The sequence below is a fragment of the Heptranchias perlo genome, chromosome 28 (assembly GCF_035084215.1).
Source record: "Heptranchias perlo isolate sHepPer1 chromosome 28, sHepPer1.hap1, whole genome shotgun sequence".
Lineage (NCBI taxonomy): Eukaryota > Metazoa > Chordata > Chondrichthyes > Hexanchiformes > Hexanchidae > Heptranchias > Heptranchias perlo.
The window spans coordinates 6991249-7008675 of NC_090352.1; the positions used below are offsets into that span (position 1 = coordinate 6991249).

Consider the following 17427-nt stretch of genomic DNA (forward strand, 5'->3'; position numbering starts at 1 on the left):
TTGTAGCCTCTTTGTGTCCTCCTCACATCTTACTTTCCCCTCTAGCTTTGTATCGTCAGCAAACTTGGATACATTACACTCGGTCCCCTCATCTAAGTCATTGATAAAGATTGTAAACAGCTGAGGCCCAAGTACTGATCCTTGCATCACCCGATTAGTTACAACCTGCCAACCCGAAAATGACTCATTTATCCCTACTCCTGTTTTCTGTCTGTTAACCAATCCTCAATCCATGCTAATATATTACCCCCAATCCCATGATCCCTAATCTTGTGTAACAAGATCCTTCTTTGAACATAAAAGAAAACAATGTCTATTTGTTGCAGTATTTTCAATGATACATCGTTCACTTTAATTAATGTATTTTAAGTATGGCATGAAACTTGAGAATAGGGCAACAGTCCTGCTTTTATCTAGTGCATACATTGCCTTTGTACTGCACATTGATAATAATAGTATGTGCCAGGGGATCTGGATTCCAAAGTTCCTTTGTGATTGTGTTCATTCAGTCACCAATAAGTAATGGCTGGTTGTGTGTTACAAGCGGGCCATGTGTTTGAGGAGTTCAGGCAACAAGCTGCGTGAAGGAAGCATGAGCATTTTATACAGTCATCCCAGACATTGGGTGGGGGGGCTTTGTGGCTATAAAACCCCATGCAGTGGTCACTGATCCAGTGTTTTTTTTTAAGTGATGATCGTTTCAACCGCACGGGATAATTCAGCTCACATGCACTGAGTTCAGTAACTCCTTCTAGCCAGTTTCCTTACAGTTCTTGCTGGTCAAAACAGAAATAGTCCAGAAATAAAAGTCTACAGAACCTCATGAATAAAAGGATAATAATATTAAAACTTTTTTTAAAAGAAGGTCCCCAAAGCTATGCTAGTTCTTTTAAAGTGGTAATTCCAGTGATAGCTGAGCCGTAATAGACCAGAAGATCACAGATTCGATCCCTGGTATGTGGTGAGCTCAGTGATCTCAGCTATGGTGACGAGCAGTGCTGCATTTGGCATGATGTCCGAAGTGTGACGGGAATTGAATGCTATGCTTATAGGAAATGTGTGCTATATATGCAGTACTTTTAATAGATACGTGTCAAGCTTGTTGCAGAATCATCATAGTGTTATTGTTCCACTTAACCCATCAATGTGTTCATTTCATCCATGCAGTAAAAACATAGAGATAAAATTCACTTCTTGTAGAAATTTATTAGATGGGGAAAGTGAACTCTAAGGCAGGCGACCGAAAACTTGAAATGGTGATTATCTCCAGCGTTCTTAGTCGTTCATGGAGAGTATCTGAGCTGACTCGACCGATTTTCATCTGATGTCTGCACTCCCACCCACTTTCCAACAGGGGGCACTGGTTGGCAGTCTGGAGCAGGAATTCTGACTTCCTCCCTTCCTATCGAGCCGAGGGGCTTTGAGGCTAAATGCAGTGCTCCCACCCCTGTACAGCGCTGATCAGCTCCCTTTACCCAGATGCAGGATTGAGATGGCTATCTCCTTGGTCTGTATGGCTCAGCCACTCACTTGATAACCTTACTAGCCATTGGGGAAACCGACCTCACTTAGGTTTACTAATATTTTAAAACATTTTTTCAGAATTAAAGTTAGTTATTTATCTTTATAACCAAGATTGAAACAAAATAATGTCAGACCCACGTGAATTTAATCATCCAACAGTTAACACCACCACGGCTTTATGTTGATGCATTAATGAGCCATGCCCAGCCTCAGGGTAACTATTGTATCCAGTGGGTTCCTGGTGTATATCCTTGATCTACATATACTAAAATCTACTGCTAAACCACAACTTTATTAGATTGGAATTTTGTTCTGACTGGCTCAGTGTAGTTAGAACTATTAGTTTTGTGTGCAAGTGTGAGACCGCCTGTCCGACTGCCTCAGTTGCCAACAATCCATTCCTCCCGGATCACACTCTAGCCCCTCACTCACGCTAATTCCCTGTCACTTGGTGTAGCTTCTCCCCTCCTCCCCACCCCCCCCCCCCCACCCTCTCCAAACTCAACTACATTTCTTGTCCCTTTTCCTTTCAAAAGTACTGTCATTCCTCTCTGCTTGAAAAGCCCACCTTCTATCATCTCCAACCAATGCACAATCTATAATCTTCACTTCTTGCCTCAGAACCTTGAATTTGGCATCACCTCCCAGCTGCACGCCCACCTCTCCCATAACTCTCCGCTCACAGCACAGAGACTGCCATGATTAGAGTTACCAACAATATCCTAAGTAACTACAACGTGTTAACCCTCCTCAATCGCTCTGTGGTGTTTGACCCTTCACCCTCTTCCACTGCCTGTCCTCACAGTCCCCCTCTATGGAACTGCCCTTGTGTGGCTCCATTTCATTCTGCCCCAGTGTAACCAGTAAATCCCCAGTGATTGATTCTGCTTCAGTCCCACCATGGTCACCTCTGGAATCCCCTTGGGATCCCCTGGATCTATCCTTGGCAAAAGCAATATATCGCGGATGCTGGAAATCTGAAATAAAAACAGACAAATGCTGGGAAAACACTCAGCAGGTCAGGCAGCAACTGTGGGGAGAGGAGCAGTGTTAACGTTTCAGGTCGATGACCTTTCGTCAGAACTCTGATGAACAGTCATCAACCTGAAACGTTAACACTGCTTCTCTCCCATCAGTTGCTGCTTGATCTATCTTTGACCTCTGGACCTCCACCCTTAATAAAGTCCAAATTGTCCAGAGTTCTGCCCCTCAATAAGCCCTTTTCGCCCATCACCTCTGTCCTCACTGACTTACGTTGGCTCTCCATTCCCCAGTGGATCGAATTTGAAACCCTCATCCTTATCTACACATCCGTCCATGGCTGCACCCTACCCTACCTTTGCAACCGCCTTTTATGCCTTTCTATCTCCCTGCTTTGGTCTGCTGCACGTTCCTGACCCCCCTCCCCCATCCATTTACTCCACCTTCGGTGGCAGAGCCTTCAGACATCTCTGCTGTACTGTCCAGAACTCCATCCATCAGCCTTCTGTTTCTCAGCTCCTCTGATGCACCTTGAGATTTGACTGTTGATAACTAATTGTTTTTGATCTGACCAAACGAATTGTGCACAATAGAATTCAACTGTATTCTTGCGGTTCACACTGCTTTTGTTGTCTCCTTTCTTGAAGTCCTTGAACCATAAGATACAGGATAGAGTTCAATTTAAAAAACGGTCAACAAAATTAGGGTTTTAAAAAAAACTAATAATTAAGAGTACTCCAGGGAGGCCCCAAAACGGTTTTATTGATGAGCCTTAATTTAAATACCTGTCAGTTCCTTTTGGAAAAATAGAACATAAACTTACCTGAAATAGATATTTTACTTTGTGTGCATATATACTGAGACATAGTGGCCATACTTCCCTTTGAATCCTGAGTCGAACTTTGATTTCAGCGTATGTTATGAGTAGCTTGCACTGTGAACGAAGAACTGGATTGAAGTTGCCAGATCTTAGTGCCCTTGTGTGTCAGAGGAGACTTGTATCCAATTGATCTTGGCTAGATTTAAACGGGAGTCCTGTAGAAGAAAGGATTGTGTTCTAATCCGTTTAGGTACCCAATACTTCTGTTTAAAAAATAATTATTAATTTGTCAGAAATGACATCCTCTGTGACTGTGACCGTGGTGCATTTTCCCTCAATCTCTCTGCAGCCTTTGACCTAGTCGACCACGTCATCATCCTCCTCCAACACCTTTCCTCCGTTATCCAGCTCAGTAGGACTGCCCTCGCTTGGTTCTGCTATTATCTATTCAATCGTAGCTAGAGCATCTCCAGCAATGGCTCCTCTTCCCACCCTACCTCTGGAGTCCTCCAGGGATCTTTCCTGACCCCCTCCTCCTCTTCATCTGCTGCTGCCCTTTGGTGACATCATCTGAAGTCATGGGGTCAGCTTCCATATGTACGCTGGCGACACCCAGCTCTACCTCTCACCACCTATCTCGACGACTCCACAGCGTCTGTGTTATCAGGCTGCTGGCCTGACTTCCAGTTAGGATGAACTGCAATTTCCTCCAATTAAACATTGGGAAGACCAAAGCTGTTGTCTCCCCCCTCCCCCGCCACCCCCAAACAAGCTCTGCAGCCATGTCACTGATTCCATTTCACTCCCCAGCCCCTCATGTTGAACCAGACTGTTTACAACCTCAGCTTCATATTCAACTCCAAACTGAGTTTCCAACCACATATCCTCTCTATCACAAAGACCACCTCCTACTTCCACCTCTGTAATATCGCCTGCCTCTGCTCCTTTCTCAGTCCATCTGCTGCTGACATTCTCATCCATGCCTTTGTCCCTCCAGACTCAACCAGTGCTGCCCTGGCCTGTCCTCGATCCTCCATTCTCTGTAACCTGAGCTCATCGAAAATTCTGCTGCCCGTATCCTATCCTGCATCAAGTTCCGCTCGCTCATCACTCCGATTCCTTGCTAACCTATGTTGGCGCCTGGTAGTCCAATGCCTCCAAAAATTCTCACTCGTGTTTAAATCCCTTCATGGCTTTGCACCTCTCTCCCTCCTCCAGCACAACGCTCCTGAACTCTCTGTTCCTCCAACTCTTGTGCATCCTCCCTCCTTCTGGGAGACGTTGCTTTCAAAAGTTTTCTGTGTCCCATTACTTTTATGTTGCATTTTATAGCGAGTATTTCTGTGGTTGAATGTATAAAAAAGAACCAGAGGGGAGATGAGATTTTTCTTTTGCGCAGCAAGCTGTTATGATCTGGAATGCACTGCTTGAAAGGGTGCTGGAAGCAGATTCAATAGTAACTCTCAAAAGGGAATTGGATAAGTACTTGAAAAGGCAAAACTTGCTGGGCTATGGGGAAAGAGCAAGGGAGTAAGACTAATTGGATAGCTCTTTCAAAGTGTTGACACTGGTATGATGGGCCGAATGGTGGCCTCCTGTGCTGTATCATGATTTAATTCAGTACTGCTGTTGTAGGATATAAATGTGGGTGAACTAAGTAGACAGCAGCTGCTTGTCCTGTTCCTCAGGCTGCCATTGGGACAATGACAGGCCCACTTTCACATCTGTTATTCCAGCTGATGTGGAGAGAGGTGGGACCAGCTGGGTAAGTGGTACACTCTAGAATATAGTTAGTAGAGGTTAAACACCTGGCTAATGTTGTATTTCTTATTTCCTTTTCTTTGTGTGCCTGGCCTCACTTCTGCAACCGAGAATGAAAATGTATGGCTTGCACGTAGCTGGCCAGTAGAAGGGGCGGGAGGCGTGGAACATAAATGCCGGCATGGACAAGTTGGGCCGGATGATCTGTTTCTGTGCTGTAGACTCTATGTAAGGGGGTAGAGACTGCCCAGGATGATTTCTTTCCCTCCTTTCCCTGTGCTGCACAGCCTCCCCTTCACACCTACGTCTGCTCAGCGTAGCTCATATTGGGGACTGAATGAACTAGGACTCTAACCAGCATCCAACTCTGCATTTTATGAACATAGGAACAGGAGTCGGCCATTCAGCCCCTTGAGCCTGTTCTGCCATTCAGTTAGATCATGGCAGATTTGTATCATAACTCCATTTACCCGTCTTGGTTCCGTAACCCTTAATACCCTTGCCTAACAAAAAATCTATTAATCTCAGTTTTGAAATTTTCATTTGACCCGCAGCCACAACAGCATTTTGGGGGGAGTGTTCTAGATTTCCACTACCCTTTGAGTGAAGTAGCGCTTCCTGATATCACCCCTGAATGGGCTAATTTTCTAATTTTCAGGTTATGCCCCCTTGTTCTAGACTCCCCTACCAAAGGAAATAGTTCCTCTCCATCTACCCTGTCAAATCCTTTAATCATCTCAAACACCTCAATTAGATTGCCCCTTAATCTTCTGTACTCAAGGGAACACAAGCCTAGTCTATGCAACCTGGCCTCACAGTTTAACCCTTTTAGCCCCAATATCATTGTGGTGAATCTGTGCTGCACCCCCTCCAAGGCAAAAATATCCTACCTGAGGTGTGGTGCCCAGAAATTTATTTTTCTCAAGTATAATAATGTACACACTCCTTTTAAGTGCAGTCTAAGGTAATGCTCTATGACTGAATAAATCAGCTTCTCTGAATAATTATTTTGTAGCATACAGCCTTGAATTTCAACTAATTTTTTTTTGAGACTATTGAAATGTTTTGAAATGCAGGTTATATGAATCTGTATTTTCTTTTAAATGGAAGTTTAATTGGATCAACTGAAAGGGATAATTTACTATGCTTTGATCTGCAATTGGAAAGTTGTTTTTAGCCTGCGTGGGATAGACGAGATTATTAAGAATGTGCCTTGTTTACCGATGACTCAGTAACAGGGAGAACAAACACATCTGTTACAGCAAAAAATGGAAATGTCAGTAAAGTATGCAGAGCTGAGTGATTAATTTACTTCCTTACATCCTTTCATAAAGACCTTTGTTTCTGATTGTGTTAATCTTGAAGTTTATCTTTTTAAATGTCCCTTGTTCTCCCCCCCCCCCCCCCCCCCCCCACCTAAAGTGTGTATTCAAACAAAAATATTCATTTACATTGACGCTTTTCTACCCTCCATTTCCCATTCTTGCCCGAGATGGTAGATGGGAAGACTTGTACGCCCAAACCTCTGTTGATTTGAGATGCCTCTAACCCAACCTGGGGTACCTTGCATTCCGTCCCACCTCGAGGCCTCCACTAATCACCCCCCACATACTCAGACAATATAGTTGGGCCCAAAACTCACCATGTGGACAATTGTGGGGCTTGCGTTGCATGGTGCAGTGCACTGAAGCACCAGCAAGCTGCAGCACCTTGTTCGGGAATCTGAGATTAAAGTTAAGTAGTATAAGCAAGAGCATACATATATAGCTGACTGATCGGGCCAGTCATTTACATTTTTTTTATTCGTTCATGGGATGTGGGCATCGCTGGCGAGGCCAGCATTTATTGCCCATCCCTAATTGCCCTTGAGAAGGTGGTGGTGAGCCGCCTTCTTGAACCGCTGCAGTCCGTGTGGTGACGGTTCTCCCACAGTGCTGTTAGGAAGGGAGTTCCAGGATTTTGACCCAGCGACAATGAAGGAACGGCGATATATTTCCAAGTCGGGATGGTGTGTGACTTGGAGGGGAACGTGCAGGTGGTGTTGTTCCCATGTACCCGCTGCTCTTGTCCTTCTAGGTGGTAGAGGTCGCGGGTTTGGGAGGTGCTGTCGAAGAGGCCTTGGCGAGTTGCTGCAGTGCATCCTGTGGATGGTACACACTGCAGCCACAGTGCGCCGGTGGTGAAGGGAGTGAATGTTTAGGGTGGTGGATGGGGTGCCAATCAAGCGGGCTGCTTTATCTTGGATGGTGTCGTGCTTTTTGAGTGTTGTTGGAGCTGCACTCATCCAAGCAAGTGGAGAGTATTCCATCACACTCCTGACTTGAGCCTTGTAGATGGTGGAAAGGCTTTGGGGAGTCAGGAGGTGAGTCACTCGCCGCAGAATACCCAGCCTCTGACCTGCTCTTGTAGCCACAGTATTTATATGGCTGGTCCAGTTAAGTTTCTGGTCAACGGTGACCCCCAGGATGTTGATGGTGGGGGATTCGGCGATGGTAATGCCGTTGAATGTCAAGGGGAGGTGATTAGACTCTCTCTTGTTCGAGATGGTCATTGTTACATACAGGAATCAGTGCTACAACTGAGATGCTAAGAAAACCTGCAAATGTGCAAAATTGGAAATCGAAACAGAAAATGTTGGAGATTGTACAGCAGGTCAGTCGGCGTTTGAAGGTGCCAAATAGGTTAACATTTCAAGTTGGGACTCTTCATTAGAACCTATGAAGGGTTCCATTTGAAATTTAACATGTCCTGGCCAACATTTGTTCCTCAACCAACACCCCAAAACAGATTAACTGACCATTTATCTCATTTGCTGTTTGTGGGACCTTGCTGTGTGTAAATTGGCTATTGTGTTTGCCTACATATCACCAGTGATTTCAAAAGTAACTCATTGGTTGCAAAGTGCTTTGGGACTTCCTGAGGACAATATAAATGCAAGTTTCTTCTTTTAGTATTAAAGGTATTTGTTACAGAAACAAGTTCATAACTGTGATGTGATGGGAGTGAAATCACTTCAGCTTTCAGTCTGTGACTGACCAAAGGATAATGTCACCAACAGTAATCGTTTCCCAAATATCAGTGACTCCCGATTACATTTTTATCTGAACCTCTGAACACGCGTTGCCAGTTTGCACTCTGTAGTATGTTCTTTAAACATATTTGTGCTGGCAGTTGTTGGAAAATGTAGAGAATTAAACCCTGCTGAAAAGAATCTCCCTTACCCTGAATAAATGGGGATTCCACACAGGTTGCACAGTAAGTGCAGCAACTCGTGCAGGAGTGCAGTGGGCCTGCCCTGCACACTTGATAAGAGTGTTGTTCACAGCAGGCACAGGGCACCATGGGTGTACTTTTAACACGAAGGAAGTGAACTCTAACCCTTCAGTGGAGTCCAGGTCTCTACTTTTCATGGGTCCTGAAAATAGCTAGCGGAGGTTAAACACATGTGAGCCTCCTTCCTGTTGACTCCTCCAATGGGCCTAATAGGGTAATGTGGACTTGCAAAATGACAGTAAAGAAAAAGCAGGAGAGTACTGCTTGCTCTCCACCTGAGCACCACTCTCCCTGTGCCATATTGAGAATTTAAAAATGCTTTCAAAGTTAAGTAGTGTCATTTGTCACAAATAGTAAAAAGGCCCAAAGCTGAGGGTTTAATGGAGTCGTGCTAGTTCGTATGCAGATAAATGGGTCATTGCTGTAATAATGCCTTGGGCAAACTGCAGTTTGGAATGTGACACAGGCTGTTGTAGAAGACCTTTAAATCCAGGTTCATTTTGTCTAATGCCAATAAATAGCCAGCAGACAAGTACATTGGCACCCTACAGAATTCAGCTTGGCGCTGATGCCAGTATTGTCATTAACGTACGATGAGTTTGGCAAGTGTTTTCAGTAAGGCCAGAGGAAGTGAAGGAAACTAGTTTGTTATATATTTGTTATATTAATGGAAATTGTTGTCATTTTGAGGAAATATTTTTGTTTAGAGGCCACGTTAAACCCCATTGAATGCAACTGTGTAATGTGACCATATTCACATGGTTCAGGCATTACCATGATTATACTGTGAGGAAGTTTTGGCAACACCGGAAAAAGAGCAAGTGTTAGCCTTGGCTTAGTGATATCACTCCTGCCTCTGAGTCAGAAGCCCCACTCCAAGGACTTGAGCACATAATCTAGGCTGACACTTCAGTGTATAATGAGGGAGTGCTGTATTGTCGGATGATTGTCGGACAAAGCAGCCCGCTTGATTGATACCCCATCCACCACCCTAAACATTCACTCCCTTCACCACCGGCGCACTGTGGCTGCAGTGTGTACCATCCACAGGATGCACTGCAGCAACTCGCAAAGGCTTCTTCACCAGCACCTCCCAAACCCGCGACCTCTACCACCTAGAAGGACAAGAGCAGTAGGCACATGGGAACACCACCACCTGCACGTTCCCCTCCAAGTCACACACCATCCCGACTTTGAAATATATCGCCGTTCCTTCATCGTCGCTGGGTCAAAATCCTGGAACTCCCTTCCTAACAGCACTGTGGGAGAACCTTCACCAGATGGACTGCAGTGGTTCAAGAAGGTGGCTCACCACCACCTTCTCAAGGACAATTAGGGATGGGCAATAAATACTGGCCTTGCCAGCGACGCCCACATCCCATGAACGAATATATTTTAAAAAATTAAACTGAGACCATGTCCGCCTGTTTAGATGGACATAAAAGATCCCATGGTATTATTCGAAGAAGAGCAAGGGAGTTTTCCTGGTGTCTTGGCCAACATTCTTCCCTCAGCCAGTACCAAAACAAATTATTTGGCCATTATCTCATTGGTGTCTGTGGGACTTTGCTGTATGCAAATTGGCTGCCACTTTGCCTACATAACAACAGTGACTACAGGTCCAAAAGTAATTAATTAGCTGTAAAACGCTTTAGAACATCATGAGGATATGCAAGGCGCTATACAAATGCAAGTTTGTGCGTTCTTTCATGATTTACGCATGAGCAGATACTGCAAAGTGACTTTCCCAGTGATGCCAATAGTGCTTTGCCTCCAGAGGCACTGGATGAAATTACCTCCTGCGGAGGGTTTGGTGCCTCTGACAGCACTGCCTACATCGTTTACATTATAGAGTTGCCTGCAATACATTCTTACTGCTCAGGCAATCATAGAAATTACAGCACAGAAGGAGAGTCATTCAGCTGATCTTACCAATGCGCCTCAACTGGGAGCTATCCACTCTAATACCATTTGTTTGCCCTTTTCCCAGTTTATACAGAATCAACTCAGAAGATTAATAGGTAAACTGAGGGACGGGAACCTAGCTGTGATCGTATGATAATTTGCAGAGGCAGGCTAGTTTATTATCTCGATAATTCACAACACATGGTCCAGTGCATGGGTAAGCAAGGAAGATTGGAGCTTAGGTGGAAACTAATTTCCCGTTTTTCCTTCTCAGACTGAAAAGCTTTAAATAGAAATGACAAAATGTCATGCATCATAGCTATTGGGCGTGTATTAACAAATGAATAAATTCTGAATTGCTTTTTAATACTGATCAAAGTTCTACCGTGAATTAGCAGTGGCCTAAATCAGGATTACAGCAGCGATCCTCGAAAGGTGGTAATATTGGCTGCAAGTTTGCTGCTTTTCACTGAGTTTGTAAACTGGATGATTGGTATGAAAACAAAAATTGCTGGAAACACTCAGCAGGTTCGGAGGCGTCTGTGGAGAGAGAAACGTTGAGTGTTATGTTTGGCTGCAGTTCCATTTGAAAAATGTTGGCGATATCATTTGAGTTATCCATTTTAAGAAGGTCCTTGTTTTCCTCAGGTCCTGGCAGAGCTGAAGGAATACGCCACCGAGGTTGATGTTGACTTTGTGCGGAAAGCGGTCCGTGCCATTGGCCGCTGTGCAATTAAAGTTGAGGTAAGTGGCATGTGTTTAAAAACTCTAACAGCTGAATAAAAACATTGTTACAGTGTGCCAAACTTTGATCCGCTCGCAAGTCTGACTGCCTGCACAAGTTTTTTTAATCCTTGGAGTTCAGGTCGGAATCTTAAATGTGTCGAAGTTGTGTTTGTAATTCACAGAGACAATTTAATCAATGAGAAAAAGTGTGCAATGACTGTTGACGACATGGCCGAGCATCAGACTCCTGACATTGTTTTGATGATGAATCATTAGAGCTTTGAGCCATGCTGCAAATAGACTGGCCTCTTTAATCTCAAACTACACAATTTGGAACTGATCAAAGGAAAGGTGGAGCACCTGTGGACTTCTTGCTGACTGAATGATTAGTCACTTTTGACATGGCTGAATGTCGTAGATATCTCAGATTTAACAATTTGCTGTTTACATTTGTTTTTTTTTTAAAAAGAACAAAGTTTGGATGGGGAGAATAGACAAGCAATTGGGCTTTGTGGGGCCCTTGTAATAAAGTGCCAAAGTTTCTCATCTAAGTGCAGTTGCTGATTTTAATTTTATTGTGTACTGAGATGTGGCTGAGAGCAAATGACAATATTTAATTACTGAAACCTGATTTTACAAATCTGCATGCAGCAATGTGATTCCAATTAACTTTCCAGTGTTGAACGGCCTTAACTGAAAACACCCATTAAACTAAGCAGCTGAGACCTGGCGCCGTGACTATTTGATCAGCAAAAGTTCACTAGCGGTTAGAATGTTGATTGGCACAATCGGAGAATGATTCTTAGCTTTTGTGAAATTCCTTTGTTCCTCGCTCCTTTCCTGAAGGTGCCAACTGACACTGGGGTACAAGTGCTAGTGGGGCCTCCAAAGCCTCACCCAAGCTGCCTTTCTTCCGTGAGTGGTCAGCAAGCTGTTGGACCACAGAGCCCAGCTCAGCCTGGCATTCTCTCGCATAGTGTCACTGAAAGTTTGATCACCTATTGGAGGATAATGAAGAGGAATGCTGAATAATAAAGTTATTTTCATTCCCTCTCTCTAAGTCTGCACTCTTTATTTTATTTGGCTCCCACTAAATTCTAAGGGCCACTTTGACTAATAGAACTCTTTTGGATTCATTGACTGGAAGTCAGTTCTGATAAGCAATCTGCTCTTGTTCCAGCAATCTGCCGAACGCTGTGTCAGCACACTGCTCGATCTCATCCAGACCAAAGTGAATTATGTCGTCCAGGAGGCTATCGTGGTCATAAGGGATATCTTCCGCAAGTATCCCAACAAGTAAGTGGGGAGAGGGGAGAAATTAGTTGAATTATAGGGTGGATATTCTTCACTTGGTGTCGTCTAAGAGCAATTTGATGGCAGCTTACTCAAGGTGCTCTGTGCTGAGAGCACCACCTCAGGTTTCAATGTTCCTGTTGTACCTGATTTGTATATGACATACTCGCACTGAGCATGCTTTATTGGTGCAGGCAAGGGGAAGTCCGGACACTGCCTGTGTCTTAAAGGAGGCAGCAACCGTAATCGCGTCAGGTGCTATTTTGACTTGAAGGGTCAAGTCAAATGGAAGCCCCATGAGAGAGCCTGAAGGACTTAGAAATTAACAGACAACTAACGGCAAGTTCTAAAATCCATTTATGCCTGCTAGAAGCTGTGATTTGCAAGTCGGTTGTCCTCATGTTTATTTAAAAGTGAATGAGTTTTTGCTGTTGTGTCACGGCTGGGACGGCAGCAACATCCCAAGCGGATATCCAGGCAACCCTGCAGTCTGCCTTGGAGGGAGTTGGTCAAAAGGCAACTCTGTGGTGCTAAGCTCAGTAAATGGAAGAACAAGGAAAGCAAGTAAGGACATTAAGGATGATGATTTGGGAATAGGCCGGGGTTGCTGATGGAATGGAGAAGTAGTATGGTTAGGAGCAAGGGGTAGTCTTGTTCTACGTTAGGGAAATATTTATCAGTGGTGTAAAGTGGCTTATTGTTATTTCTTCCCTTTTGCCGCCAAATAAGCCATATTGCAAAAGAGGGGAGGGTGACACAATACTGAACACTGCCTCCATCGCTAAGTGGAAAAGACTAACACAAATCTGTGACAAGTACCAAAGCAGCAAAATCCATTTTTATTCAAAAGTTCAAAAATAAAGACCTTTCTTGACAATACCAGCTTATCCTTAAAACAACGGCACCGAAGCAGCAGCATCAGGTTTTTATGGGGATTGTTTGCCTCTAATCTGGACTCAGCGCTGCTAAAGGAAATTTGTGTGCAGAGCTATCCGACATTCATTTATGTGTCGCTTACATTTCCGCGTACTCCTCAACCAAAGTCAGGTGAAGCCACCAGGAAAGCGTAGAGGAAATTCGGGCGCATTGCTGGTCAGGAGAAAAATGGAGGGAAAGGTTTAATGCTCCATTTTTCCTTTGTGTTGCATCTGTTTTTTGGTTGCTATTTGGAAGCAGGGCAGAGGAAAGTTCACTCTTAATTTAGTGAATTAGCAACCTTATTTTAATAACTTTCTTCATTAATATTCCTTATAGTGCAGTTCTAATTTATTTGAAGAATTTGAAGTTTTGTGACAAATTTTAAGAATAAAATTGCAACATACACACTACCAAAAATGACCTGTAGAGAATTAATCACACTCAAACAGTAGAGTAGTCAACAGCCCGACAGAGATTCAGAACGGTTCACAACGAAAAGGGAATCCAAAAGTCTTTTTTTATTCATTCATGGGATCTGGGCGTTGCTGGCAAGACCAGAATTTATTGCCCATCCCTAATTGCCCTTGAGAAGGTGGTGGTGAGCCGCCGCCTTGAACCACTGCAGTCTGTGTGGTGAAGGTTCTCCCACAGTGCTGTTAGGTAGAGAGTTCCAGGATTTTGATCCAACGACGATGAAGGAATGACGATATATTTCCAAGTCAGGATGGAGTGTGACTTGGAAGGGAACGTGCAGATGGAGGTGTTCCTGTGTGCGTGCTGCCCTTGTCCTTCTAGGTGGTAGAGGTCGCGGGTTTGGGAGGTGCTGTCGAAGGAGCCTTGGCGAGTTGCTGCAGTGCATCCTGTAGATGCAGCAGGTGTGCCGGTGGTGGACAGGGTCCCAATCAAGCGGGCTGCTTTGTCCTGGATGGTGTCGAGCTTCTTGAATGTTGTTGGAGCTGCACTCATCCAGGCAAGTGGAGGGTATTCCATCACACTCCTGACATGTGCTTTCTAGATGGTGGAAAGGATTTGGGGGGTCCGGAGGTGAGTCACTCGCCACAGAATACCCAGCCTCTGACCTGCTCTTGTAGCCACAGTATTTGTGGCTGGTCCAGTTTAATTTCTGGTCAGTGGTGACCCCAGGATGTTGATGGGGGATCTGGCGATGGTAATGCCATTGAATGTCAAGGGGAGGTGGTTAGACTCTCTTGTTCGAGATGGTCATTGCCTGGCACTTGTGTGGCGTGAATGTTACTTGTCACTTATCAGCCCAAGCCTGGATGTTGTCCAGGTCTTGATGCATTTGGGCACGGACTGCTTCATTATCTGAGGCATTGCGAATGGAATTGAACACTGTGCCATCGTCAGCGAACATCCCCACTTCTGACCTTATGATGGAGGGAAGGTCATTGATGAAGCAGCTGAAGATGGTTGGCCTAGGTATGAATCCAGCCACTGGAGAGTTTTCCCCCGATTCCCATTGACTTCAATTTTACTGGGGCTCCTTGATGCCACACTCGGTCAAATGCTGCCTTGATGTTAAGGGCAGTCACTCTCACCTCACCTCTGGAATTCAGCTCTTTTGTTCCTGTTTGGACCAAGGCTGTAATGAGTTCTGGAGCTGAGTGGTCCTGGCAGAACCCAAATTGAGCCTCGGTGAGCAGGTTATTGGTGAGTAAGTGCTGCTTGATAGCACTGTCGACGACACCTTCCATCACTTTGCTGATGATTGAGAGTAGACTGATGGGGCGGTAATTGTCCGGATTGGATTTGTCCTGCTTTTTGTGGACAGGACATACCTGGACAATTTTCCACATTGTTGGGTAGATGCCAGTGTTGTAGCTGTACTGGAACAACTTGGCTAGAGGCGTGGCTAGTTCTGGAGCACAAGTCTTCAGCACTACAGCCAGGATGTTGTTGGGGCCCATAGCCTTTGCTGTAACCAATGCACTCAGCATTTCTCGATCATGTGGAGTGAATCGAATTGGCTGAAGACTGGCTTCTGTGATGGTGGGGATATCAGGAGGAGGCTGAGATGGATCATCCACTCTCCGCTTCTGGCTGAAGATGGTTGCAAACGCTTTAGCCTTGTCTTTTGCACTCATGTGCTGGACTCTGCCATCATTGAGGATGGGGATGTTTACAGAGCCTCCTCCTCCCGTTAGTTGTTTAATTGTCCACCATCATTCATGACTGGATGTGGCAGGACTGCAGAGCTTTGATCTGATCTGTTGTTCGTGGGATTGCTTAGCTCTGTCTGTAGTATGATGCTTCCACTGTTTAGCGTGCATGTAGTCCTGTGTTGTAGCTTTGCCAGGTTGGCACCTCATTTTTAGGTGCGCCTGGTGCTGCTCCTGGCATTCTCTTCTACATTACTCATTGAACCAGGGTTGATCCCCTGGCTTGTTGGTAATGGTCGAGTAAGGAATATGCTGGGCCATGACGTTGCAGATTGTGGTGGAATACAGCTCTGCTGCTGCTGATGGCCCACAGCGCCTCATAGATGCCCAGTTTTGAGCTGCTAGATCTGTTCTGAATCTATCCCATTTAGTACGGTGGTAGTGCCACACAACACGTTGGATGGTGTCCTCAGTGTGAAGGTGGAACTTCGCCTTCACAAGGACTTGTGCGGTGGTCACTCCTATCAATACTGTCATGGACAGATGCATGTGTGACAGGTAGATTGATGAGGACAAGGTCAAGTAGGTTTTACCCTCGTGTTGTTTCTCTCACCTGCCACAGGCCTAGTCTGGCAGCTATGTCAGTAATGGTGCTACCGAGCCACTCTTGGTGATGGACATTGAAGTCCCCCACCCAGAGTCCATTCTGTGCCCTTGCTACCCTCAGTGCTTCCTCCAAGTGGTGCTCAACATGGAGGAATACTGATTCATCAGCTGAGGGAGGACGGTAGGTGGTAATCAGCAGGAGGTTTCTATAGGCATGTAAATGGGTAGGAAGAGGAGGGGTGGGACTGATTAGGGACGAAAAAGGAGACCTACGCAAGGAGGCAGAGGTACTAAATGAGTACTTTGCATTTGTCTTTACCAAGGAAGAAGATGCTGCCAAAGTCACAGTAAGTGAAGAGATATTTGAGATACTGGATGGGCTAAAAATTGATAGAGGAGGTACTAGAAAGGCTGGCTGTACTTAAAGTCGATAAGTCACCCGGTCTGGATGGGATGCATCCTAGGTTGCTAAGGGAAGTAAAGGTGGAAATTGCTGAGATACTGGCCATAATCTTCCAATCATCCTTAGACATTGGGGTGGTGCTAGAGGACTGGAGAATTGCAAATATTACACCCTTGTTCAAAAAAGGTTGTAAGAATAAACCTAGCAACTACAGGCCAGTCAATTTAACCTCGATAGTGGAGAAACTTTTAGAAATGATAATCCGGGACAAAATGAAGTCACTTGGACAAGTGTGGATTAATTAAGGAAAGCCAGCATGGATTTGTTAAAGGCAAATTGTGTTTAACCAACTTGATTGAGTTTTTTGATGAGGTAACAGAGGGTGTCGATGAGGGCAATGCGGTTGATGTGGTGTATATGAACTTCCAAAAGGCGTTTGATAAAATGCCGCAAAATAGGCTTGTCATCAAAGTTGAAGCCCGTGGAACAAAGGGGGCAGTGGCAGCATGGATATGAAATTGGCTAAGTGACAGGAAACAGAGTAGTGGTGAATGGTTGGTTGTTTTTTGGTCTGGAGGGAGGTGTACAGTGGTGTTCCCCAGGGGTCTGTACTAGGACCACTGCTTTTTTTGATATATATTAATGACTTGGACTTGGGTTGTACAATTTCAAAATTTGCAGATGACACAAAACTTGGAAGGGTTGCGAACAGTGAGGAGGATAGTGATGGACTAAAAGAGGATATTGACAGGCTGGTGAAATGGGCGGAAACTTGACAGATGAAATTCATCGCAGAAAAGTGTGAAGTGATACATTTTGGTAGGAAGAACGAGGAGAGGCAATATAAACTAAAGAGTACAATTCTAAAAGGTGGTGCAGGAACAGAGAGATCGGGGGGGTATATGTGCACAAATCTTTGAAGGTGGCAGGGCAGGTTGAGAAAGCGGTTAAAAAAGCATACGGGACGCTGAGCTTTATACATAGAGGCATAGAGTACAAAAGCAAGGAAAGTTATGTTGAACCTTTATAAAACACTGGTTTGGCCACAACTGGAGTATTGTGTCCAGTTCTGAGCACAGCACTGTAGGAAAGATGTG

At 44.8% G+C, this 17427-nt stretch overlaps 1 protein-coding gene across 3 annotated transcripts in view; it reads left to right on the plus strand.

Annotated features, from left to right (window-relative positions):
• The window catches only part of ap2b1 (adaptor related protein complex 2 subunit beta 1), a 201366-nt gene that overhangs the window by 48493 nt on the left and 135446 nt on the right, over positions 1 to 17427 (plus strand). For all 3 annotated transcript variants that reach the window (XM_068007982.1, XM_068007981.1, XM_068007983.1), the window contains 2 exons: positions 10913 to 11008; positions 12171 to 12286. In XM_068007982.1, coding sequence (XP_067864083.1) covers positions 10913 to 11008; positions 12171 to 12286 — 212 coding nt within the window. The remainder of the gene's footprint in view (positions 1 to 10912; positions 11009 to 12170; positions 12287 to 17427) is intronic.